We start from the raw sequence: 26379 nt of genomic DNA on the forward strand, positions 1-26379 counted from the left end.
ATATTTTAAAAACAGAACGATTCGTTACGATTTGATGCAGTGTACAAACGATACAATTCGATACGATTTGAATCTACAGTTAATATTTGTTCATGCAGACATTAATCTTACATTGTAAAATAAAAATGCCAATTATATGAAAGTGGCATTCTTACAGTATTTTCAAATGTGTAAAAGAGCACATGATATCCCCAAGCATGCTGTAATGCGCTGGAAAAAATAAAGTCAACAGAATAACATGTCAAATGTTTATTTTGTTCAGACACAGACGAAAAACAGACTTGCTGAATGAACATATTTTTCTTTGATCAATCCCATAAATCAAAATATAATAACAATAATGATAATAACATAATACTGTAATACAATAATAATGTCACAACAACATGCAACATTTCAGACTGAGCATGATAGTGTTTTCAACAATCCAGGTAGGTAAGAAAGGTGGAACATTTCAAAGTAAAGTTACAAAGCCAAATGTTACCACAATAGTGATGGAAATTTCGGTCCTTTTTAGAGAGCCTGTTCTTTTGGCTCCGTTCACTAAAAGGAGCCGGCTCTTTCGGCTCCCAAGTGGCTCCTCAGATTTTTTTTTGTTGTCTTAAATTAATTTATGACCAAATTATACGTATTGTGTAAAAAGAGTTAACAATGTAAAACATACACAATGTCAAATGTTTACTATTTAAATGGATTTATTTAAATCCTCCATGAACAGGGGGGGAGGTGTTGAAAATCTCTTGCGGTGATTTGCTAGGCGGTGACTAGTAAACAGCGGTAAGTAGTGGTGACTTGTAAATAGTTCCAGGTGCGCTAGCTAGCCGCTAGCTGGCGCGCCTGTTACCATTTACACCCATTCTCTTCTTCAGCGATGGCAAGCTATGGAGCAGGCATGACAATCCTTTCGCCGGCAGCCCAGGCTCTGGCGTTGTTTATGAGACACTGTCAAACGATGGCTTCTCTCGCCATATCCGGTACATGTCTCCTCAATCGATTAATCTAAAGATTTGTGGCTGATTTTTATCAATACAGGAAGCTTCCACCAGCTAATCGTAATCGTTCCTTCGTCAAACGGGATATGCGGTCGCATCGGTTTATCGTTAACACCCTAGTTATTTGACAGCCCTACTTTTTAGACATTACAACTAAAAATTACTATATCCTGTTACATGAGGTCTATAATGCTGGTGATCACATCACAGACTACCATAAAAATCTCCAGAAGCTGTGCAGTACCATTCCAGAATGCTAACATAAGGATCTTTGACCAGCGTTTTTACAGTAAGCCTTTAAACAGCAGCCTATACAATAAAACATAAAATGAAATAATCAAATTAAAACACTCTAGAAAATAAGTACTTGAAAATGAAAATCGGCACAAGCCTAGAGTTTGATGATAATTGTGTGGTTCAATGTGCATGAGTGACGGGCACAGCATGTTTTTACGGTCTATTTTGCTGTGGAGTCTTGTTTTGGTGCTGAACAGTAATAGGCTTTTGTAAAGTCTTAATTTTTTTTTCTCTTATTTAACTATGATAGTTAAAGGACACCCCACCCCACGTTTAGGGTTTAGGAGGCCTGTGTATAAGGGCCCAGGTGCTATAGGTGCTATTGCCCAAGTCTGCCATAATTTTGTCCTTTGACTCATTGTGTAATGTTAGATAAAATAATGAGATCTAGATTTTTGCAGGCATACCAATGAACTATGGAGGTATGTAGCATTTAAACCGATGACGTCACCGAGTTCATGTTTGTGGAGATGTCTATCAGGCTAGAACACTTACTGGAAGTCGCAGTGTGTGTGTGTGTGTGTGTGTGTAAGCGGGAGAGAGAAAGGGAGAGAAATTGCTCAATGTGACTCCGCCCACCACTTCTTGTTCTCTGGAAAATTACTCACTCGTATGTCGAGCAACAGTGGATCGTCTCCTTAATAGTGTCCGTCAACGTATGAAGACAGGTCTGCAGTTTGAACAACACTTGACATGCAAACGCCGTGTCTTGTCACGTGAGAGCAGGAAGCGACTTGCGCGTGCAGCTTCGCGGCGCACTGTGTGAGGAACAAGGAAGTGATGGCCAGCTAACCTACTTTTTAACTGCTTTAACTTTAGCCTTCATAGTCCACTTTTAAAGGAAAAGTCCTCTTCGAGAAGTGTTATCTGGACCGCCCCATGTGTATTAGTGCGCCAGAGGAGACGAAGTGGAACCTTTTTAATATTTGAATTGGAAACGAACTGAAGGTAAGCGTAGACATCATACTTAGGATGTTAGCGGACTTAGATAAGTCTTGGTCAAAATTGCGTCATTAATTTTTTTTTATTTACCATCATTTTTACCAGTTACCATACTATCTGCGCATTTCCGTTTGGGTAAAATCCACCCACAACCATCAACCACCAGCAATATTTTAAAGAGAGGCGTCAACAGTGTTGATCATGATATCATTCCCATCCACTAGATAAGTTTTATTTCGACCTAAACAGTAGTTTCAGTTAATTTTGACCCACCCATCATGCTGGCAGCACGCCACGGCCACCATCACCATTTTCATCATCTTCGTGTTCCATTCGAATTCATCTTGCAACTTCTTAAACACTGATGGTGTGTTGTGGCTGGCACTGCCTCCCATTAGCTTGTATTTTTTAGGTAAGAATAAACAATGCCTGGTTTCCACAAGAAGAGCCTGTTGGAACGAACGTAGTGAGCAATGGGAGTGTGTGTCCTGATGGTCTGTTTTATGTGACACTTCTTAATGTGAAAACATTTTAGGTAAGACATTGCCTTACCTGACGCTCACTATTGTATTTGTGAAACTTTATGTGATTTGTGAAAATGCAATAAAGGCACATTTAGACGTTTTTTTTTTAGCGCCTACTCTGTTTTAGACCTGGTCCATTTTGAAAACCGCTTAGTCTAGACCTGGATTATAAAAAAGGTTCTTAAAAACACAGTTTGCGATTTGTGAAACTTTTATTCTGTTTGTGAAAATCCAGTACAGGTACATTCCTCTATGTTTTCCAACTCTAGTCCATATTAGACCTGCTCTGAAAACCACTAGACTCAGAATTCTCAAATCTGAACTGGATAATCTACAGGCCTTGGGGGTTCATGAAAACACAGTTTGTGATTTGTGAAACCTTTATTCTATTTGTGAAAATCCAATAAAGGCACATTTGGAGGCTTTTTTAGCACCTACTCCCTATTAGAACTGGTCCACTTTGAAAACTACTAGGCTCAGACTTCTCAAATATGAATGGATTAATCTATAGAACCGAAAGGTTAATAAAAACACAGACTGTAATTTGTGAAACCTTTATTCTATTGGTGAAAATGCAATAAAGGTAAATTTTTCCATGTTTTCAGCCTAGTTGGAGAACCTAGGGATGGACAGGGACAGAGAAGAGAGCGCAAAACATAGCAGTAACAACAATTGTAAAAGTATATTTTTTGTATAGTTGTTATTATCCCTACAGTTACTGTTATTACTGTAATAATTATAATATATAAAATTTTGGAAGGGAGTGACAGTTCTAATTTGTGACCAGGAGGGGGCGACACTAGTGCCAAGGTGGCCATGTGGTTATGCCTTGTCCCCAGCCCACTATAAAAAAAGATTTGGGATGATTGGACCAGGGCCGCACAGTGGCCTAGTTGTTAGCATGTTGGCCACACAGTCAGGAGATTGGGAAGATCTGGGTTTGACTCTCCGTTGGGCATCTCTCTGTGGAGTTTGCATGTTTAGTGCAGGTTTTGCATGTACAGTGTGTGCGTGGGTTTTCTCCGGGTACTCCCCACACTCCTCCCCTTTCCTCCCACACTCCAAAAACATACCTCTAAATTGTCCTTAGGTATGCATGCATGTGAGCGTGAATGATTGTTGGTCTATGTGTGCCCTGCGATTGGCTGGCGACCAGTCCAGGGTGTACCCCGCCTCTCACCCGAAGTCAGCTGGGATAGCTAATGAGGATAGCCTAATGAGGATAAGCGGCATAGAAAAAGGGTGGATGTTTTCACATTAACAAGTGTCACAAAAACCAGACCATCAAGACACACACATGCATTGCTCATTATGTCCGTTCCACCTTAAATTTCCCCTTAAGTGGCAAATCGGAAGCCAACTTCAGCGTCGTCCACAGAAGGCAGTTGGATGAATGAATCCATTAAATATCATGAAAAATTAAATGTGGACTTTTAAACATGAGATCACTTTTCAAATAAAGCTGCCTTCGTGAATGATCTGATGTCAGACTATAACATTGACCTATTTTGTCTACAGATGACCTGGTTAAACCTGGAAAAATATTAGTTTAAATGAATCCGCTCCTCCCACTCAAATGAACTTTCACATAGAGAATCTGGCAGGGGAGGAGGAGTCAACTTTATTTGTACAGTACAGTATATCCAACCCATATCCAAATATTCTATCTGACTATTTTCTAATCACATTAGCATTCCAAATAGCTGACTATACAGGAGATCCAGTAGACAAAACGGTATTTACTAGATGCCTATCAAAGGACAGTGTGAATGTGTGGTGATAGTAGTAGTAATAATAATAATATAATATAAATATAAAGAAACTGTGAATTAGTGTATGTAGAATACAGCAAGGGAACATACTGTATGTATTTGCAGTTGATGTGATACGGAGGGGGTGGAGGATTAAATAAGATCTGCTTCTTCCTACACCTTTTCGGACATGTGGAATTGTGAAGTGTAACGTGAAGCATTCGATGTAAACTGTATGCATGTTCACAATTAATTAAATCATAACCTCCATAACCAACTCTGTCCCATTAAAACTAAAAAAGCAAATATAATATAATGAGCAAACATGAAACACAAAAATTAGAGACGTTACAGCCACTCGCAAGAAAACCCTTCAGCCTGGAAAGAGAGCCTTAAAATGCCATAGCAACTTACTATTCATCTTTAACTGAAATCCAGCTCTATCACTCTTAGCAGTGTTAGAGATTAAATTCTCCACAACCTACTAAAGGTCAAAGGACCACTTTAGAAAATTAATTAAGCTAATTTCACCTCCCCCTTATGTGTTTTTCATCTCTAGTTATGAGAAGGGGAATAAATGAGAATGAGAATAAATAAGACAAAATAGGTTAACAATTCCGGAGCTCCATGCCCCGTCATCCATTGGTCCCCTGGTCCTCCACGCCAGCTGAATGAGAGAGGGTCCCAAACTCTCCCCTCTTCTGCCTTTTTATAATTGTTATGCTCAGATCCATTGGCGCCAGTCTCTCCAAAGATGACTTTCTCCCGGATTCTTTGATGAAGTTGTCTGACGCCAGCAGGTGATAGTTGCTGAGTTGTAGACAATTATGTAGGATAAACATCACATACTTCCCAGTCTATCTCAAGGCTTACTGACTTGTTTGTGCCCTTATCTGGCTGCTGGTCCCGGCTGGCCTTCACTATGTGTGAGCGCTCACTATTTGTTTAACCTTTGACACACTTAAACAGTTGTTCATCTACTCAGCTAATTGTTTAATAAAGCATTATTTCTATAAACTACTTCTAATCTCAATTATTAGATTAATTTATCAAACAGTTATATCTATACTTTACTTATTTTAAGGCACTCAATTAATGATTCAATCAATAAACATGAATGCAAACAGTTATTCTAAAATCTACTTGTATATGTTACTTAATAAAATCACTCTGTAAATCAGTTTTTAGTCTACAGCAGTGATGATTTTATGGCTTTTTCTTACAATAAAGTTGCCACCCTGTCAAACCTGGGCTGTGCTGCAATTTTATCTGGCCCACGCAACTGTTTGGGAAAATAGCAAGGAATCGGCCAGCATCACATACCTCAACAAACAACATTGTTATGATGATCTGCACAATATACCTATTTGGGCTTGGAATCTGAGGGTACCTCACAGTACGATACAATTTGCGATACATGGCTCAAGATTGCGATAATATCTCGACACAGTGATAGGGTGAAACTCAACATAGTTTCGGCTAAACATAGTTCATATTCTGCGGCCTTCATCTGGGATAGTCTCCAGCATACCCATGACACTAATGAGGACAAGCGGTATAAAAAAAGGGGGAGATATTTTCCAGCATATTTTAACCAGAATGCAACCAGCGATGGTGCAAAACAATGAGACTGTTTTAGTGAAACATAACAGTAAGAGGATTTTTGTTTTAGGTGTCTGACAAAATATTTAAACTCATTCAGAAACACAACATTTCATGTCTGTCAAATAGATCACATCTATTAAGTCGAAGCATACAAAAATAAATATTTAGTGTAGTATAGTACTAGTGATGTAATCACTGTAAAGAGACAGAGAATGAGCCGGATGAGTTTGTGCAGCAGTGTTGACTAGGGATGTCCTGAACCACATTTTTTGGCTTCCGATCCGATTTTTTTATAGTCTTGCCGATCCAATCCGATCCTTTTTAGCGCATGAGTTGGACAGCACTTTTGTCACAGAGAGCAGTCATCTTTCCTGCATCGCTCCAGTATCCATCTGATAACATAGCTAGTTGGCTACAAGTGCATCTTGTGCGTCTGAGACGTCATCGCGTCAACGTGAGAGTTGCCGATGTGAGCAAAGAAAATTTGTCGGAGACTTGTAGAATTATATACAGATGCGTGAAAATTTGACTCTAGTTTGATTCACTTTGTATGGACTTATTTCAGAAGCAAAATGCGAATGAAAAGGTTGAAAAACATATTCACATGAGTGCTCCCTTATGCTAGTGACATGCTCCAATGTATAGCCCTGACATACAGACACAATACAGACAGGCGGTGCCTGTGCGCTCTAGCCAGCGAGCCTGTCTAGGGAGGAGCGGTTGTGACTGGCCAATCACAGAGTGTGACTTCATCACGATTATGGATAATGAGGAATTGTATTGGTTTCATGTTCGTACTCGTCAAAAATGCATTATCCATAACAGATACTCGTTTTAAACTAGGTTATGCTCATGCCTAGTTCCTACGTAGTATAAGCAACCAGCGGCTAGAGCAGGACTTTCCGTGCAAGCTCCCCTGCACAATGACACATCAGTCCGGGCACAGTGAGCGGAAACTACCGTTGTAGCTCTAGAGCTGAATATCCAACGGCCAACGTGAAACTAACTTCACCACGGTACACCACGCACATGTCTGAATGGTGATGTTTTCCTCTTCTTGTGGGTGGCGGGAGTCGAGTGGCAACCAGCTTTGAGGCACATTACCGCACCTACCATGTCGGAGTGTGGCCCAGAGTTATACACGTTATATAGCACTAATCACAGAACCTCTGCTACTAAAGGTGCCAGATTGAAACTCAAAGTAACAATAATTGAACTGTACACGACTTTGAGACTATTACATCCTGTCCGTACAAAGTGACACCTTAAAGAGGCATAAGACCAGGGTTTCCGTTACATGTAATTGATCATGGCGGTGCAGCACTAGAAAATAGTTGTGTAGCCAAAGAATATTTGCTTCACCTTGTAGTATTTTTATAAGTGTTCTATTGAAACATGCCACCTGTATTTAATGACAAATGAGCACACTGAGTGGAGATGTGCTGTGTAAGTAAATAAATAAATGTGCAATTTAAATGTTAGCGGTGCTCTCAGCAACTTTGCCATTAAATTAATAGTTTTGCAATGTTCTCAGGTCATGTTTGTTGGAAAAAGTTAAATAAGTTAATAAATAAGTTATAAAAAATTGCGATATGTCATGAAAAAAAAAATTGCAGACGGGGCAGCGGCACGACAGTCCGCCCTCCCATGCAGCCCACCGCAACAGCTTCAAAAAATCCTAGAGGAAACCCTGAAGACAAAAATGATAATTTTAACTACAACAATGCATGCTGGTAAACTGTAAGTTGGAAGTAGAATGGCAGGTAAAGCGTTTAGTTATCGGGCTCCCTTGTCTCCTGAAACATTGATCCTCTTCTGTTCTTTGGACTAAGATAGACAACTTATAAAACTCATGTTTTCTCACTTGATCCACCATCTTCCTCTTTACTCTACTTTGTGATCCGGCTCTATATAAATAAAAGTGCATGGCTCAGATCAAGGGTACCCAAGTGTTACATTTTGAGTAAAATTTCAAACTCGTGGATAGACCTTGGTAATGTTATCAACACAAACTTCAAACATTGCAAAACACACACCCAGCATACCAGAGTTTGAGACATCTTCCGTTTCCCATAGCAACCCTCCGAAGTTCACTCTTTCTTAAATGTAATGCACATAACTCGGTGTCGACTTTATGCTGTTATCTCTGCATAAATTTGACTTTTGTTAGAAAAGTAACTTATATTTGAGAGAGTACCATAAAGTAAATAAAAACAAGTGATAAATCTAGATCTTGAGTTAATGCTCTGAAAATATGGCAAAGAAAAATTGACCTTCAGTCCTTATCATGCCATTGTTGTATCAGTACAAACACTACAAATCCCATCAGCCATTCTGAAGACTGTAATGACATAAACTTTGACCTATCAACTCCACAATATAAGTTAATCATTGCAGCACTGTGGCAACATGAGCCAGAATTCAGTCAAATGCACTGAGTGAGTGGTTCTTGAATTATCATGGTAAAGACAAAATTACAAGGCGATCTTTGACTTCCCATGAGGGACATGCCGATCGCTTCCGGGTTAAATACGGAGCAATTTATCAATGAACACGCTAGAATTTATTTGTTTCGGATAAATGTCAATGACATATATTATGACGAATAAAAGTAAGTAAAATCCGACTAGTAATGATGAATAATTTTGCCCACTTTGCATGTTTTTTTTTGCCGCTTCGTGCACAGGACACGGACGGCGACCTATGAGAAAACGGCTGTCAAAATGAGTTACACTGCTCAATAAACACAAAATTTGTAACTCAATCGACGAAAAAAATCATTTCAAAGTGTATAAAGATCTTCTCCAATATATATAAAAATGAAAAAATCTTACCTTAGACTTGATAATGGTTGTTAAACCACCGATTGCTCGTCGAATTGAATGATGCTGCTTCTCCAAGGTCGTGACTGAACGTACATAACGCTGACACAAAATGGCGAACACGACGACACATTCCCCTGCTGAACGCGTATTTGGCGAACAACCGGTGGAAGGATACAAGTTTTGTTTGGCCCAAGAAGGCACTTTTTATTTTCTAATTCAATATTTACTAGCAATATGCAATTTACGCTGTGAGCTCGAAGTTTACGTACATTACTGGCTGGACACGAAATTTGGGTGTGTTAGACTTTTGTTCAAATAATCTTATTTTACTCTTTTATACACAAAAAATCACTTTAGTTGCAGAGTTGAGTAATTATTCCATGAATATATACCATTGTAATCATCATGGGGTTTGTTTTTCCATGGAATTATGTTCTTCAAAATTTTAATCGGCAGGCGGACACGAAGGCAATGTACTTTTCACTAACGATTACACGACAGTTATTTTTTTTACACTGAGAATATTTGAATAAAACACATTAGAAACCAATTTCAGACATCATTCTTGAATTCTAAGTAGAAATCATGACAAAATTATCAGAGAAAATATTGTTTATTTCACAACAAAAGTAGACATGCTTTACATGTAACATTTCAAATATAGAAACTTTTTTACAACACAGCTGTGCTAGCTGTGTGTGTAGTGTACCCTTGATCTGAGTCATGCACAAAATGTAATTGAATTGAATGAAATACATCCACACATAAGGAACCTGGAGCAGTTCCTGTGCAGTAATAGCTCAGTAGTTGGTTTTCTCTCTGGTTTTCCAAGCTGTTTACCTACTCTTCAGAGAACTTCTTCAGTGCTACAAACACTGAAAATGTTTGAGGAATTGTACAGTGTAACTGCACAGCGAGAAGCAATTAACACATGATTGAATCTGATGAAGTAGGATGATAGATGCCAGGTTTGTTTACTCCACCTAATTTTATAGCTCTATTTAGAGCTGAGGTGTAACTTCTTTTTACAAGCAAGCATCTTATAGCATTCAAGACAGCTGTTAAACGGCCTTTACTTACTAAGGAATTGAGCTATACAGTAGCTGCTATACATGATTTATTCTTGAAAAATAAAAACTTGCCAAAGTAACATTTTAGATGACTGTTGTTGTTAGAGTCCCTCATAGTTGTGTCAGTTGTTTCATTCCTAAATGCTTCAAAATTACTCTAGCAAATGTAACAAATGCCAATGTTCATTTTAATCACTGACCATTTAGCTTGACCATGGCCCAGTGGAGTCGCATGAGCCAGCTGATACAGTACCTTCCTGATCACACCATCAATGACCTCTACCCCACAGCCACCTTCGCTATTGAAGTGCGACACTTTTTGTCTGACTGGATTGAGACACAAAGATGGTATGAGTCAAACACACACACATTCATACTCCCACACACCCAGAGGCTGTTATACAGTCTTCCCATCCTTTTGTAAAGAATGTTAACATGTTGTACGTGTGTACTGTGTGTGTGTGTGTGTGTGTGTGTGTGTGTGTGTGCGTGCGTGCGCGCGTGCGTGTTGTCAGGGAGGAGTTTGAACTGGAGAATGCAGAGCAGGAGGCAAACGCTCGGGCTCTAGTAGACGAGATCATCATCCTGCTGCAGTCGTATTCGCAGCATAACGCCAATGTGGTGGACAAAATGAAGTTGATGCAGATCAGCAGGAACATGGTAGGGAAACCATCAGTCAACCAGAACCAAAACTGATATGAAGATGTTAGTCTTCCCCCGTATCCTCTTCCCAAGTGCCCAATTTTTATAAATGTGATTTGTTGTAAAGACAGGCGAACAAATGTTATGAAATAATCTAAACTGTGCATAGATATAACAAAATGACATGACTATTTAACACTATAAATGCAAGATGACATTTTAGTCTAAAATAATTAATATTGTTATATTCTCTGCTGTTATAATACCATTTAGAGTTTAAGCTTTGCTTATCTCAAAATGTGCTCTGACGATGATTCATTTAGTGGGTAGAATTAAAATATCAGGTTAAGGGTACCATAATGATGTCCAAGCCAGTTTCATTAGTATTTCAGTTAGTTTTATTTTTTTTATGTTCTCTTGAATCACATTTCAAAACCATTGCCTGGTTTCCATTTGATAATTTTTATTACATTTTTCTGTATTATCATTTTTGTTAGTTTCCAATTGTCTCAGTGATTCTGTTTTTCAGTGGTAAGGGTACCAACAATTTTGAGCATGTGTGTAGATTTAGAATGGAAGAACTAAAAGCATGTACGCTTGTCTTACAGAGCATGTTTCAGCAGCAGCCGCTACAGTTTGCAGTGATGGTGAGAGACACTTTGCGCAAAGAGAGGGTTCTGCTCAGGCCTGTAAGATTTTTTTTTTTACTTGTTCATGTTCTACATAAAACTTGTTCTGTTTACTTGATTGTATTCTATGAGTCTTGGCAATGTGTTTAAGTGTTGTGTCGTGTGCAGGCAAACCAGGTAGACGGCCCTCCACAGCATCCTCAATACGGCACCAGAGAATGCCAATTTCCGAATATGCAGGATGTAGATCACCTGGTTCTCAAAGTACTAGAAGTTCAGGACCTTCGACAGAAGATACACCATCTGCAGGAAGAGCTTAACTGGGAGAGGCAAAACTTTGAGTCTTTGCAAGGTACCGGCATTATAAATCTAACAAGAGTTGCTGTTGTAAGCCCCCAACCGAAATAGATGTGTCACAGCAGCATATTTGAAACACAGCGAAAAAACTGCACAATGTAATTCCAATGCATCCCTATGGGATACAATAAAATACAATGTAAAGTACTTTAGAGTTCTTGTGCAATGTGTTGGAACGCCGACTCAACACCAAGTTGAGTCAATGAAGACAAAACTGAAAAATAAAGTGATACAGAAATACTTATTATTAATGCACATATTTGGTAAAGTAATTCACATTTTCTTATGCATTGTCAATAAAACAGTTTCAACAATCGCTTCCATTACTTTTGCATACCGCAGTGCCATTAATGTCTAGCTGAGGGCGACAACCGCCTCGCATCATTACCTTGTACATAGTGGATATAAGTCAACACAATTTTTAACAGCATTGCCTCTATGATGCTTCTACCACACTTCCCAGACGGAATCATGAAGTTCTAACAGGAAGTAACCAGGCAGATGTGATGTCATCCTTACACTAGTTTGACATACTATAAAAGTACTTTTAGTGATAACTACTACACTGAAAATATAATGCCTGGCACATTAATATATAAAAGACAAAAATAGTTTAACAAGGAACATGCAGATATTATTAACAAATGACTTTTGTGTATCATAAACATGGGAATGATAACTAAAGTGTGTGTTCTGTCCAAAAAAATACATATCGTAAATTCCGGTGTATAAGCTGCTACTTTTTTCTTAAACTTTGAACCTAATCTCGTGATGTCTCCTTTACTTCAGATCTAGTGCTAATCGTTTAAATACTGTGCTGCTCAAGAGTGAGGAAACGGTTGCTCTTTCTTTGACAGGAGCTAATAACGAGCAATCAGTGAACTAACAACGGGCTTGTCAACCCAGTGGTAAACTAATCACACAGCAACTTAACACTCAAAAGGTACCAAGGAAATATACAATATAAGTACCAATACAAGTTTAAAATGAAAAAAACTATTTTAACGTTTCCCATAATGCATTGCATCTGAGCAAAGCATTCATTGGTGCCTGACAGAGCGCTGCAATGATGTCAGCTTCCCTCTGGTGGGCAGAGACAGCATTGCAGTGCCATCCGTCCATCCATCCATTTTCTTTGCTGCTTGCCCTCAAATGAAAGGCTTTGCTCAGATGCAATGCATGATGGGAAAACATAAAAATATATATATTTTTTTTTCATTTTAAACTTGTATTGGTACTTGTATATTTCCTGGGTTCCTTTTGAGTGTTAAGTTGCTCATGATTGTCTCCTGTCAAATAAAAGCTGCCTGGTCTTCACGCACTTGTGCGTACCACAATGTGCCATTCTATGACGTGGACATGTGTGACTTACAGTCCGGTGCGGCTTATATATGTACAAATCTGTTTTTTCCTCTAAATTTAGTAGGTACAGCTTATACACCGGAATTTACGGTAATTACGTAATTATTATTTGATTTGTGCTTATTGCTTGTTGGTTGCGCAGGAACGATGCAACAGAATGGAATGGATCCCACAGCCTCAGAAATCAACAGACTGCAGAAACACATCCAGCAGCTGGAGTACAATGTAAACACCATGGCAACGGTGAGCAGGCTTACACCATTTGTTTGCTTCATTATACAAGCTTATGTTTTCTACATATGAAAAATCTTCGTTCGTTTGACGTGTGTCAGTGTAATGTGTTGTGGTGTTGATGGCTGCAGAAACGTTTCCAGTTGCTCATTGAGTGCGTGGACTGTCTGGACCAGTGTCAGGCACGACTCCTCAGCAGGCTGAAGGCTTGGAGGTGGGAGCAGTACAAGGCCACCATTGGACATCCTTTCGATGGCAACCTGAGCATCCTGCAGACGTGGTAATGTCCAAAGTGTAAAACTGTTTAGTTAACCTAAGAACTTAAAATGGAGTACTGTGAGGTGGAGGTGTTCCGTGGATGGTGACGTGACGTGATGCTGTAATCTCGCGAGAGTGTGCGTGACGCGCGGAATACAGACAAGCGGAACATAGCGCTCGGAAAAAAAAAGACAAACAATCAACTATTAAAACATCCGCAAAGTATCTCGACACAAAACCAGCAAATTAAACACCTTAGACGCCTAACCAACCCAAACTGGAAGATCTGGAGGAGTACATCGACGGGTGCTTCGAACGTGTAGTTATGGGAAAATCACCGAAGACACCAAACCCCAAACGGAGCCGTCCAGAAGACTCACCTGGAGGAATATCTCCGCCAGGCACTGACATCAAAGACATCCTTGAGTCCATCGACAAGAGGCTGATTTGCCTGGACGGCCGCCTCGCTCTCGTCGAGGTACTTCACAAAGAATTCCAGGCCATCCGTGAATCTCTGGAATTCAGCCAAAACCAGATCGTCTCCTTGGTTACGGAGAACGCCACCCTCCGCGAGTCGGTGAAGTCCCTCACCGACGGAGTTTCACAACTCGTCCAGGAAAACAAGACCATGAAGGAGACGATTCTAGACCTCCAGGCCCGGAGCATGAGGGACAATCTGGTCTTCGCGGGAATTCCCGAAAAATCTGAGGAGGACCCGGAAGAAGCGGTGAGGGCCTTCATGGCGCAACAACTCAAACTCCCAGCGGACGCCATCCAAAACATCACTTTTCACCGCGTTCACCGCTTGGGAGCCAAGAAGCCAGAGAACCGTAGGCCGAGACCCATCGTGGCGAAATTTGAACATTTCAAGCAGAAGGAACAGGTGAAGGGCCGAGGTCGGGAGCTGAAGGGGACGGACTTCAGCGTCAACGATCAATTCCCCCGAGAAATCCTCGACAGGCGCCGACGCCTATTCCCTGTTCGGAGGAAGTTCATCAACGAGGGATGCCGAGCTGTCATCACGGTGGATAAACTCTTCGTTAATGGACAACTTTACCGCGACCGGGAAGTAACACCGTGGCTGTATTGATATGGTAACTAATGATCTATCTCAAACAGGTAACTTTTCTTTCTATCTCGCAGCGCGCACACTTGTAGCGTTTACAATGTTACTGTCTGCTTCCACTTTACCCCTCCCCCCCGTTTTTTTTTCTCTCTCTATCCCACTGTATAAATGCACAGCCTTTCTTCTTTTTTTGTCCTTTTTTTTCTTCTTCTATTTCTTCCTCTTCTATTCCCCCCTCTGTCTCACGTTTTCTCCCCTCCTCATATTGTCACATATCCTCTTGTCTGCCAGCTGTCTCCTTCATCAGCATCTCCTCACAGTGACATCATACACCCTCAAAGTCCAATCCCAACCAAATTCAAGCTATTCACACAAATACACACACGTGCACGCATTCTTCTACACATACACATCATATTCCACTATTGATACGGATATCACAACTACTCACAAGCACGCTCATCTCACTTATGCATAAACCCACATCACGTCCTCACTTTAGTTGTCTTAGTTCATTCAGGATTACTATGTTACACTTTGCCTATGTACAAATTAAGCATACATTATGTACTGTATATACTCCCATTAATTTTACTTCCAGGTACACATACTTTGCATTTGATCTTGTTTACACACACATCACCAAAAGCTAGTGTAGGATGAACTCACTGCAGTTTGTCACTTGGAATGTCAGGGGAGTTGGGTCGATAGAAAAAAGACAAAAAATTTTTAATCATTTGAAGAACACCCAAGCAGACATTGTCTTATTACAAGAGACTCACATGTCCAAGTCAACTGTCCATACACTTCACTCACCACAGTTCCCACACACATATTTAGCAAGTTACAACTCCAAACAGAGAGGGGTAGCTATTTTAATTAACAGGAGGGTGAATTTTACACTCCACAACACTATTACAGACACAGAAGGGAGATATATAATTATGAACATATCTGTTGATAATGTACATTTCTGCATTGCCAACATATATGGTCCGAATGTTGACGACCCCTCCTTCTTTCATGCCTTCTTTTCTTCTCTCTCTGCACATTTGGATACAAATATGATCTTGGGAGGGGACCTCAACTTAGTATTTAACCCAGAAGTGGACAGGTCTAGCCCAGCTGGGAGACATCGTGAGTCTCAATCAACATCGATACTGAAGAAATACATGAATGATTTTGGTCTTTGTGATGCTTGGCGCTCTTATCACCCTACTCACAGGGAATATACCTATTTCTCACCAGTGCACCACACCTACTCTCGTATTGACTACTTTTTGACAAGCAACTCAGTCATATCAGACATCTCAAACATTCACATACACCCTATCACCATTAGTGACCACGCCCCAGTCTCTCTTTTTCTCACTAACCAAACAATGAGCACTCCTACTAGATGCTGGAGATTAAATACATCATTACTAAAAGACTCAGACTTCCTAAAATACTTTGAAAGAGAGTGGACAATGTTTTTAGACTTCAATGACCAACCCGGTGTTTCGGCTAGTATTCTGTGGGAGGCAGCAAAAGCAGTAATGCGCGGAAAAACCATTTCATATTCATCATATAAGAAAAAGAAAGAGAGATTACTAGAATCAGAGTTGGAGAAAAAAATCCAACTCCTCGAAACCGCTCATGCTGACTCAAAGGATGAGCATATCCTAAGTAACCTAAGGAAACTGAAACTAGACTTAAAAGAAATTACTGACAAGAAAATTCAGTTCCAACTGCAGAGACTACGTTTGGAAAAGTTTGAGCATGGCAATAAACACGGAAAATACTTAGCTAACCAGCTAAAAGTCAATAAAGAAAAAAGCTCTATCTCCTCCATTAGAAACTCAGGAGGTCACATCACTCACCTCCCGGAAGAAATTAATTCTGTCTTTAGGAGCTTTTATAAAAATCTATATACACCTCAGATTAAACCATCTCTCCCAGATATCAAAACATTTCTCAACAACATAGAATTACCAAAATTAAATGACGAACAGGTGACCAACTTAGATGTACCCATTTCATTAATAGAACTCCATAACGCTCTACACCGGTTGCCGAATAATAAAGCACCAGGACCTGACGGTTTCCCTGCCGAGTTTTATAAAACATTCTGGCCATTACTATCTCCAATATTTCTTAGAATGGTTTTGGAAATTAAAGACAGTTCATGCTTGCCTCCAACCATGAACTCAGCTACAATCAGTCTCCTGCTGAAACCGGATAAGGACCCAACACTACCTTCCAGTTATCGTCCAATTTCACTGATTAATGCAGATCTTAAAATAATATGCAAAGCGTTAGCTATAAGGCTGGAAAAAGTTACCCCTCATATAATACACCCTGATCAATCAGGATTTATTAAGGGGAGAAACTCAACTAGCAATGTACGCCGTCTAATCAATCTGATTGATTACTCTGTCATCCATAATTTAGAAACCACAATTGTCTCATTGGATGCTGAAAAAGCATTTGACAGAGTAAACTGGAAATTTCTCTTTGCAACACTACATAAATTTGGCTTTGGAGACTCATTCAGAACATGGATTAAAATACTATACAACACCCCGAAGGCCTCTGTTCGGACCAACAATCACATCTCTCCAGAATTTACTTTACAAAGAGGTACTAGGCAAGGGTGTCCACTCTCTCCCTCACTATTTGCTATCTTTATCGAACCTCTTGCAGCTGCAATTCGACAACATATAAATATTAAAGGGATCCACACCACAAATGTTCATCATAAGATAAGCCTTTATGCTGATGATGTATTACTCTTCCTGGATAATTCACATTCTTCACTTCACGAATCTATCTCACTCATTAACAATTATAGCACCTTCTCAGATTACTCCATTAACTGGTCTAAATCCACAGTACTGCCCATTAACTTTGGTTTCCAGAGCACCCCCTCTATACCACTGTGTTCAGGGAACATTAAGTATTTGGGTATTAACATTTCCTCCAACCTGTCAGACCTGATCCGCTTGAATTATACTCCACTATTGAAGTCAATAGAAGATGATCTTGCACGTTGGAGAACCTTGCCCATCTCACTTACAGGCAGAGTATCCACCGTGAAAATGATGATTTTACCCAAGGTTAATTATCTATTTTCCATGATCCCCACTAAACCATCTATAATTTGGTTCAAGTCATTAGACTCATATATAAATAAATTTCTTTGGAAAAATAAGCCAGCACGAATAAGTCTCAAAACATTACAAAAATCTAAAGAATATGGGGGCTTAGAACTCCCAAACTTCTCCAACTACTTCCTTGCAAACAGGTTACAGTATATCTTAAAATGGATCAACCCTAACCCATTGGATTATTTATGGCTAGACATAGAACAATCACTTAGCCACGAAATCCCAATTTGTAACCTGCCCTTCATTAGCCAAATCCTCCGAAAAAATAATTGTTTTAAAAGTATAAATATAAGCAACACTCTGACAGCTTGGTGGGAATTTTTAAAAATAACAAAATTCTCGCTCACTCCTTGCCAATACACTCCCGTTTGGAATAATCCTGACATCTTGCTTAAAAAGAAACCATTAAATTTCCCAACATGGCACGAAAAAGGAATAAGTTGTATGAAAAATATAATTATAGGAAACAACTTTATCTCATTTAACGACCTTGTTACACAGTATGGAATAAATCATAACAAATTTATTGAATACATACAAATTAAATCCATAATTAAAGCAAGTTTCAGGACCATATCATGGGAAAGCAATACCACTATTGACCAATTTTTAAAAATATCTGCCCCTAAAACATTATCTAAATTATATATTCTACTTTCAAAAAATGACAACACAATTGGAGTACCAATCTCCAAATGGAGCTCAGATTTATCTACAAGCTGTGACCCTGAATTTTGGAAGCAAATATGTCTTAATGCTTCCCGGTTAATCAATAATCCCAACCTACAGCTGATTCAGTTTAAAATCCTTCATAGAGTACACTACACAGGACATAGAATGTTTAGAATGGGCTTAACTGACTCTAACATCTGTACACACTGCTCAGACCATAGAATAGATGACTACTTACACTCCATGTGGACCTGTGCTCCCATTAAAAATTTTTGGCACGGAGTGTGTGAGTACCTATCTTTGGCACTTGGGTTCTCCATTCCTACCTCTCCTTTACTATGCCTGCTGGGCGATCTCTCCACAATTGATGTAGAAACAAATCAAACACAGCTTCTCATCACTGCATTAAGCATCGCCAAGAAAACCATTCTCATCAATTGGAAATCAAGGAAGAAACTGAACATAGCTCTTTACAAAAATCTTTTGTTAGATCATATAGCTATGGAGAGAATGTCTGCTGAATCTAAAGAACAAATGTCAGAATTTCAGTCTATATGGGCACCAATAATTAATTCCCTGACCTGACTCTCAGGGGGGTGAGGGCATCTGTCTCTGCCCCTGGGGGTCTCGTTCATCTGGCGTGGGGTGTGGTCCTGGTCGCTGGGTGGGCCTGGTACCTCGGGGGCGGGCGGTGGCGGGCTTGGTGTCCCGGGTCTTCTTTGCTGGGCTGCCTGCCTGGGGGGGCTGGTGGGTGGGGGTGGGGAGGGGTCCGGGTTGGGTGATGGGGCGGGGGCGGGGTCGGGGGGGTCGCCCAGGGGGCGGCGTTGGTTGGCCTCCGGGGTGGTGGGTGGATGGGGTGCTGCATCCTGCTGGTGCCGGGCGCCTACTGCTGCTGGGGGGGCCCGTGTGCGGCTGGTGGCGCTGGCTCTCCCTCGCCTCCTCTGCCTCTGGGGGTGGGGCGGGGACTGCCCTGGGCCCTCCTGCTCGGCTGCCGCGTGGGGCCGTCCGGTGTGGGGTGTGGGGGCCGGCCTCTCCCCCTGGTGGGGGCGCGGGTGCCTGAGCCCGGCTGCCCCCGCGGAGCCATCTCCCCTGGGTGGGAGGGTGGTTTGGGTTGCCCCTTTTTATTTATTTATTTTTATTTTATTTTTTTTTAAAATTATTTTATTTTATTTTATTTCGCTGATTTATGTGTGTGGTGTATGTGTGATAGGTGGGAGCTGCCTGTTATCCTCCGGCGCCTGTGGCTGTCCCCCGGGTGACGGGGGGCGCGGAGGTGGGGGTCGCGGATGTGCGGTTTGGGCTCGGGGTGGGGGGTGCGTGGTGCTGGGGTGGGGGGGATCCCTTGCTTTCTCCCCTCAGGGACGGGGCCGCTGTGGCTCGGTGGGTGGGGCGTGTGGGGGCCGTGGGCGGGTTGCGCGGTGGGGCGGGCGGCGTGGTGTCCATCTGCGTGGTGCTTCCCGGGATCGGCGGGAGGATGCTTGCTCCGGGGTGGGGCGGTCGGGGGGTGGCTTTGGCCGGGGGCTTGGGGGTCGGGCTGGCGGGGGGCTGGCGGGCGGTCCCTGCTGCCTGCTGGTGTCGGGCTGGTCCTTGCTTCCGGGCCGGCGGTTGTCTCCCTCCCTCCGGGGTTTCCCCCTTGGCGTGTTGGTGGATGGGCGGGGGGTGGGGCGGTGGCCGGTCTGTGGCGTGGCGGTGGGCGGGGCGGGCGGGGGCATCTGCTTGGGCGCCGGGCGGGGGCCGCTCCTCTCGCGGGCCCGGTCGTGCGGTGCTTGCTTCTCTGTCCCTCCCTGGCGCCTCTGGCCTGCGTGCTTCGTGGGTGCGGCCGTGCTCCGCTCTATGTGGGGTCCGGTGCTCTTGTGGTCGTCGTGGTGTTGCTCCCTTGCCGGCCGTGGTGGTATGCGGGGGGCGCGTGGGCGCGGCTCCCGCTGTCCTGGTGGCGGTCGGATCTGCCTTGGGGGCGTGTGGCTTGTCCGTGGTGTTTGGCGGTTTGGGGGTGGCGCTGTGAACGCTACCTCCGGTGGGGCTCCGGTGTTGGGGGGCACTGGGGGTATCGCCTCTGGGGGGTTGGGTGGGCCGGACTGGGCATCCTGGCGGGCCGGGTAGGGCCTGTGGTGTGTCCTGCGGCACGCCCGAGCCTGGGCTGTGGTGGGCGGCCGGTCGGTCATGTGTCCTTGGTCCCCCCCCTGCTCGGTTTGGGCGGCGTTGGGGTGTGGGGCCCCCGTCCTTCCTGTGCCACTGCACCACCTCACATATATATAGGACATTGGGGGGTGGCCTACGGTCGGGCGTGATTGGGGAGGGGAGCTGCCTTGCGGGGCTCCTTTGCTCCTGCTGTGCCACTGACCTGTTGCCCCCCAATTTTAATCGCAGAGTAGACACTTAGGGTTTGGGGGGGCTGGCCAGGTGAGGGGCCCTCCGAGCGGCAGCTGTCCCCCGATTTTAATTGCATCATTAGCTATCATCCACATACACTCCATATACATGCACACAGATACACCATCCTCTTTTATTTTATTTTATTTATTTATTTATTTTTTTTAATTGCATCATAGACACTATCACACCTTATCACATACACGGGTGGGGCGGGCTGGATTGGGGTGCCTCGTGCACCTCGGCGTCTGCCCGCCAGGGTCGGCGGTGTGGCCGGGGGCCTGGCCGTCGCGGTGGCTCGCCCGGGGCGGCCTGGCCTGTGGGGTGCCCTTGTCTGGTTCGCCTGCCCTTCCCTGGGGTGGCCCTCTGGGGCCTGTTGATGCCGGGGCTTGCGCCGGGGGGGGCGGCTTGCGGTGCCCCCCCTGGACTGACACGTGCCGCGGGCGCCTCTGCGCTCTTGGGGCGGGTTCGGCGGTCTCCGGGGGGCGGTGCTGGTGCTTCGGGTGGCCCGTGTGCTGTCGCGGCGGCCGGTGGTTGCTGCGCTGTGGCGGCTGCTGGGGCGCCGGGCCAGCTGGTGGGTTGGGGCTTGGTCATGCTTGCGGGTACTGTGGGCCTGGGTGGCGGGGTGGGGGTGGGGGGGCGGGTGCCCTGGGGCCGGGCTCGCTGGGGGGGGTCGTGCTCTGCCGGGCGCTTGGGCGTCTGTCGCCGTTGCGCTTTGTGCGCTGCCGGGCCGCTGTCTGTGCCCTCGCCTCCCCCGGTCTGTCTGTGGGCTTGTCGGGGGTGGGGCTCCGGTGCGCGGGTGGTGCGCTGTCGGCTCTGGTGGCATGTGGCTGGTCTGGCTTCTGGTGGTATGTGGGGGCCGTCGGCTGGTCGGCTGCTGGTCTCGCCTTCTCGGCGCTGGTGCTTGGCCTCCCTGCGGCTTGGGGTGTGGTGCTCCCGCTCTCTCTTCGGGGTTTGCTGGCCCGCGGGTCTCGGTTGGCGCTGTGTGGTGGTTCGCCTGGCTGCTCGCCCGTTTTCCCGCCTGCCTGCTCGGTTTCCCGCTCTCCTCCTCGCTGACTCCCCTGTCTGCCTCGCTGGCGGCGTCCTACCGCTGGGGGGGTGTGGCCGGGTGTCTTCCTGCTCCCCGGCAGTCTGCGCTCTCCGCTCCTGGGTTCTGAATCGTATGTCTGGGACCCCGGGGTCCCCGGCTCCGCTGCTCCTTGGGTTACCAACGGGGGATAGGGTGGGGCTTCCGGGTGTCGGGCAGTCGACCACTGTGTGTGTGTGTGTGTGTGTGTGTGTGTGTGTGTGTGTGTGTGTGTGTGTGTGTGCGCGCTTGAGTAAGTAAGAGTGTGTATGAGCGTGCGCATAGGGGTGTGTTTGTGCGTAGGAGCGTTTATGTGCGTGTGTGTGGGTGCGTAGGAGTGTGTATGTGCGTGCGTGTGTGTATTTTTATTTATTTATTTATTTTAGTTATTTATTTGGGGGGGGGCATACAGGGGTTTGCTCCGTGGGGTCAGGTGCTGGGCGATACATCTCTGCCGCCCGTGCCTCCGCCGGGTGGGTGGAGGGTGTGCCTCCTGCATCCCTTGGCGGGGCGGCCCTGTGTCGGGGGTCGGGCGGGGGTTGGCCCGGGGCGGGCCGGGCTCCGCTCCCTGGGGGTGGGGGTGGCGGTGGGGGAGAATTGGCGCTTCCGGCGCGGGCGGGCTTCTTTCCAGCTGTGGAGGCGTCTCTGGGCCTGCCGGTTTGTGGCCCCCGGTACCCGTCTGCCTTTGTGGGGTGTGATCTCTCGCTGGTCTCGGGGGTTGGCAGTCCTCCGGCCCGCTGGCGCCCTGTCCTTGGCTGGGATTACCTCTCTTCGGCCCCTTACTGGTCTTCCCGGGGGGGGGGGGGCTCTCTGGGCTGGCTCTTGGGGCACTGTTCTTTGTGCTGCCTGCCCCTATGGGCCTGGTGGCCTTCTGGCGGCCGGGGCCCGGCCTTGCTATTTGGGGCGGGGCTCTCTGGGAGGTGGAAGGCGGCCCCTTTCCTTTCATGCACTCTCAGTGACAATCACACGCCCACACATTCCTGCACCTTTATATATATATGAAGTCTTCCTTACATACAGAGATACCTGTACATATGCACACTCACAGTACATACGTACTTCCCCACATTACTCACTGAGTTATCCAGGGTGTTATTATGTTGTTGGTTTTATTACAGCGACGGTGATTTCAGCAGTATGACTATATATATATATGTGTGTATGTGCGGTATATATGTGTATATATATATATATATATATATATATGTATATATGTATTTATGTATGTGTATGTATGTATATATGTGTGTATATGTATTTTTTTTTTTTTTACAATGATGTGCATTACAGTAACTTTGATTCTATTCACTATCATGGATAATCATTTCATTACTACAGTTATGTGTGACTGTTTCAATGCGGTATTATCATGGTGATCACTATCATAATTCATCATTTCATGACTGCTATTGTGTGCGACTGTTTCAATGCAGTATTGTCATTGTGATCACTGTCATAGGTCATCATTTCATGACTGCTATTATGTCTGATTGTCATTGACAGCTTTGTCATTGTGGTTGTTGATATTGATTTGTCCTTTATCCTTGTTCGTCTTTATAGTTGTCACGGACATTTATTTGCTGATGTCGTTCGGTATGTTTCTGTTGTTCTGTCACAATTGTTGTTGTTGCTGCTGTTGTCCTTGTCTCTTGTCTCTCTTTTTTTTGTTTTTGTCCCCTCTCGCCCCCCCCCCCCCCCCCGTTTCCTTTTCTCTTCTTCTCTGTCCCCTCCTGCTCCGGTCCGGGCGCTCCAAATTTGCTTTATAACAAGCATCAAGGTCGAATAAATTTTGTATGACAGGGGAAGTGTATATCACACTTCTCTCTGGCAGAGTAAATCTGTTGAGCACTTGACGGCATTTAGGTATACAATTCTATCTGCTTTAAAGGCTGGACAGGACAGGGGGAAAAAAAAAAAAAAAAAAAAAAATGGAGTACTGTAAAATGAAGAAATGTGTTACACAGCTCACTTTTGTTTTATTATTTTTAGGGCTTTAACGGTGGTAGCTAATTAATTTAATTTATTATGTTAAAAATGTTTTGGATAATTAACACATACACACCATGTCAAGCCACTTCTCTCTGTTATGACAACAGACAGAGGCACAATAGTGTCCCCACAGAGTCTGACGCTTTTTTATAACTTTATTCTGACCTGAACATATCAACAGCAATGCAATTCCAACACCATGTATGTATCTCCAACTCACAAACACGTCTTTAGTCCTCCTCAGAAAGAATAGAATAGAATCGAATAGAATAGCCTATATTGTCATTGCACAATAGTTACAGCAAAATTGTTATGTAATGATGCCACTCTGCACCGCATAATCATAGATAAATTAAATAACAAATAGCAGTAACAAATAAATAACAGCGAAATGAGGATGAAAGACTATAAAAATTATAATGTGCACGTAAGTGCAATGTGCAAAGTTATGTGCAAAAGTTATGCCGGAGCATATGTGTGTGTGTGTGCAGCGTTCTGTGATAATTCCTTGTGTCTGTGTGTGTGTGTGTGTGTGTGTGTGTACGTGTGTGGGACATGTCCTTGTTGGTGTGTGTGTGTGAGTTCTATTTGTTTGTCAGTAAAATGTTATGTGACTTATTGCTAAATAGTATATATTATGTTTTATATATATATATATATATATATATATATATGGCCTAGTGCTCAAAATGTGGACCCCGGTGTGTGTGTGTGTGTGTGTGTGTGTGTGTGTGTGTGAATTGCTGTGTGATGGGTCCTTGTTGGTGTGTGTGAGACGTGTCCTCTTCAGGTTACTCTTGCATCCAAAATCATGTATGTTTTGCATGTGAGAGGCAGGTCCGGTCATTTGTAAGAAGATGACACCTGTTAAAAGTTACATCAAATTGGGTACACATGAAAGAAAAAGTTGGCCTGATTGGGGATTAGAAACTAGGTGTGTCCAAAGTGTGGTTCAGAGAGATCTGAACCACAGAGATTTTTTTATTGGCCGCAGGGCACTCTAAAAATCAATACGGCAATATTTTGGTTCTTTTGGCATATTTTGGTTCTTTAACGAAATTTCTTGGCATATTGGATTGGGTTTTACAATTTTGTACAAAATTGAAAATGGTATACAGTATATCACAAAGGTGTCAAAGAGAATAAATAATCGAGGGTGCCGAAAATGTTCAAAATGTACAAAACCAAATTTTTGCAATTAATAATATTTTATGGGTTTGACTTCATACTAGAACTGTCAAGTTTGGTGCAGCTTTGAGTAAATCTGTCTTCAATTTAAGAGGAGTTGCACACACTTCCAAATTGCTAAATCTCATGCTGCCATAGCAATTCTAAATTGTGAACAATTTAACGATTGGGCTGTTTTGTAAAACCATGTGCATGTCTGACTTATGCACAGACAACATCAGCTTGCATTCATGGAGGTCACTGACCTTTGTGTTATTGCACTAGAACTCAATGGCGTTCTAGGATGTCTCTGAATTTGGAAGTCGTTCAAAATTCTGATTTGGGTCAAATTTCCTAAACATATTTTCAAAGCAGAAAATAAGCAAAAAATGCACAATGTTTGACATTCTTTAGATCTGTGAGTTCAGTGCAAAACAAACTCGTCCTTTTGTGTGTGCGTCCCGGAAGCGTTCACTCTGGTTGGTCCTGGTGTGAAGCTACGTAAACATGAACGAAAGTAGCATGTCACTTATGTACTCATTCTGTCAATAATTTAGTCCAAATTGCTCTACTGTTTGGGAAAAAAACGTTACATTTAAGTTACATTTTTTTGGTACCACAATTAGTTCACTCTAGTTCTAGTTCACTCATTCAACAACAGCATGAGTGTCACATGTCCATGTTTTGAATCAGGAGATACTGTACTCTGCTTCTCTTATCTCATAGAAACGTAAGCATGCAAATTGGCAAGTGACAAATCCACTATCATACATATGGGTGACAGGTATGTGTATAGTGTTGACCATGACATGAAACAAAATGTTCTTAAATCTAGTGGTAAACATGATACATTAATTAGGTTACAACTCCCCTAATGTTGCCACTGCTGTTAGTGGGACAGAGAACGATGGGACGTTGACTTGTCTCGTCTTGTAAATACATATTGCACCCCTGTTAAAACATAGCGTATATTATAAGTAAACTACAATAGCAAAGCTAGAGTAGTTAGTCATGTCCGTACACTCGCAAATGGCTGATGTGGGGAAGTCTGACTACAAAGGGGGATTCGATAAATAGGGCGAATTCATCTCAATGTCAGTGAAGAAACCACCTGACCCCAGTAAGTGTTCTTGGTGTTAGGCAAAACGGACTAAAATTGTTAGTTTGAAGTCCTGTACAAGGGTGGGACATATACTCAAGATTTAAAATCATATTTTTAGACGTGTTAGACGATGTCCCTAGCTTTAAAAGCTATCTATTCATTGACTTTATAGAATAACCTTAATTTTACAATGAGACATTACTTTTTGTCTAGTTTAGTTCAGGAATGTTAAGATTGAGCAAATAACTCTGAAAATAAGTTGTTGTTTTCCCAACAAATAAAATCTGGTTTAAGGAGTCCAAATAATCCACAG

The 26379-nt window shown here is 43.2% G+C and overlaps 1 protein-coding gene across 3 annotated transcripts in view; it reads left to right on the forward strand.

Annotated features, from left to right (window-relative positions):
- Window positions 1-1847: 1847 nt before the first annotated feature.
- stat6 (signal transducer and activator of transcription 6, interleukin-4 induced) overlaps window positions 1848-26379 on the forward strand; it is a 40116-nt gene continuing 15584 nt past the window's right edge. The window contains exons 1-7 of one of the 3 annotated variants that reach the window (XR_008569762.1): window positions 1848-2237; window positions 10214-10354; window positions 10522-10666; window positions 11257-11337; window positions 11446-11629; window positions 13139-13239; window positions 13359-13507. Coding sequence is in view for 2 of the 3 variants with exons in the window: in XM_054770212.1 (XP_054626187.1) it covers window positions 10221-10354; window positions 10522-10666; window positions 11257-11337; window positions 11446-11629; window positions 13139-13239; window positions 13359-13507 (794 nt within the window). In the remaining variant the exon portion in view is untranslated. The remainder of the gene's footprint in view (window positions 2238-10213; window positions 10355-10521; window positions 10667-11256; window positions 11338-11445; window positions 11630-13138; window positions 13240-13358; window positions 13508-26379) is intronic. The other 2 variants (XM_054770212.1, XM_054770225.1) reach the window with 2 other exon arrangements.

Source organism: Dunckerocampus dactyliophorus, chromosome 1 (genome assembly GCF_027744805.1).
Source record: "Dunckerocampus dactyliophorus isolate RoL2022-P2 chromosome 1, RoL_Ddac_1.1, whole genome shotgun sequence".
Lineage (NCBI taxonomy): Eukaryota > Metazoa > Chordata > Actinopteri > Syngnathiformes > Syngnathidae > Dunckerocampus > Dunckerocampus dactyliophorus.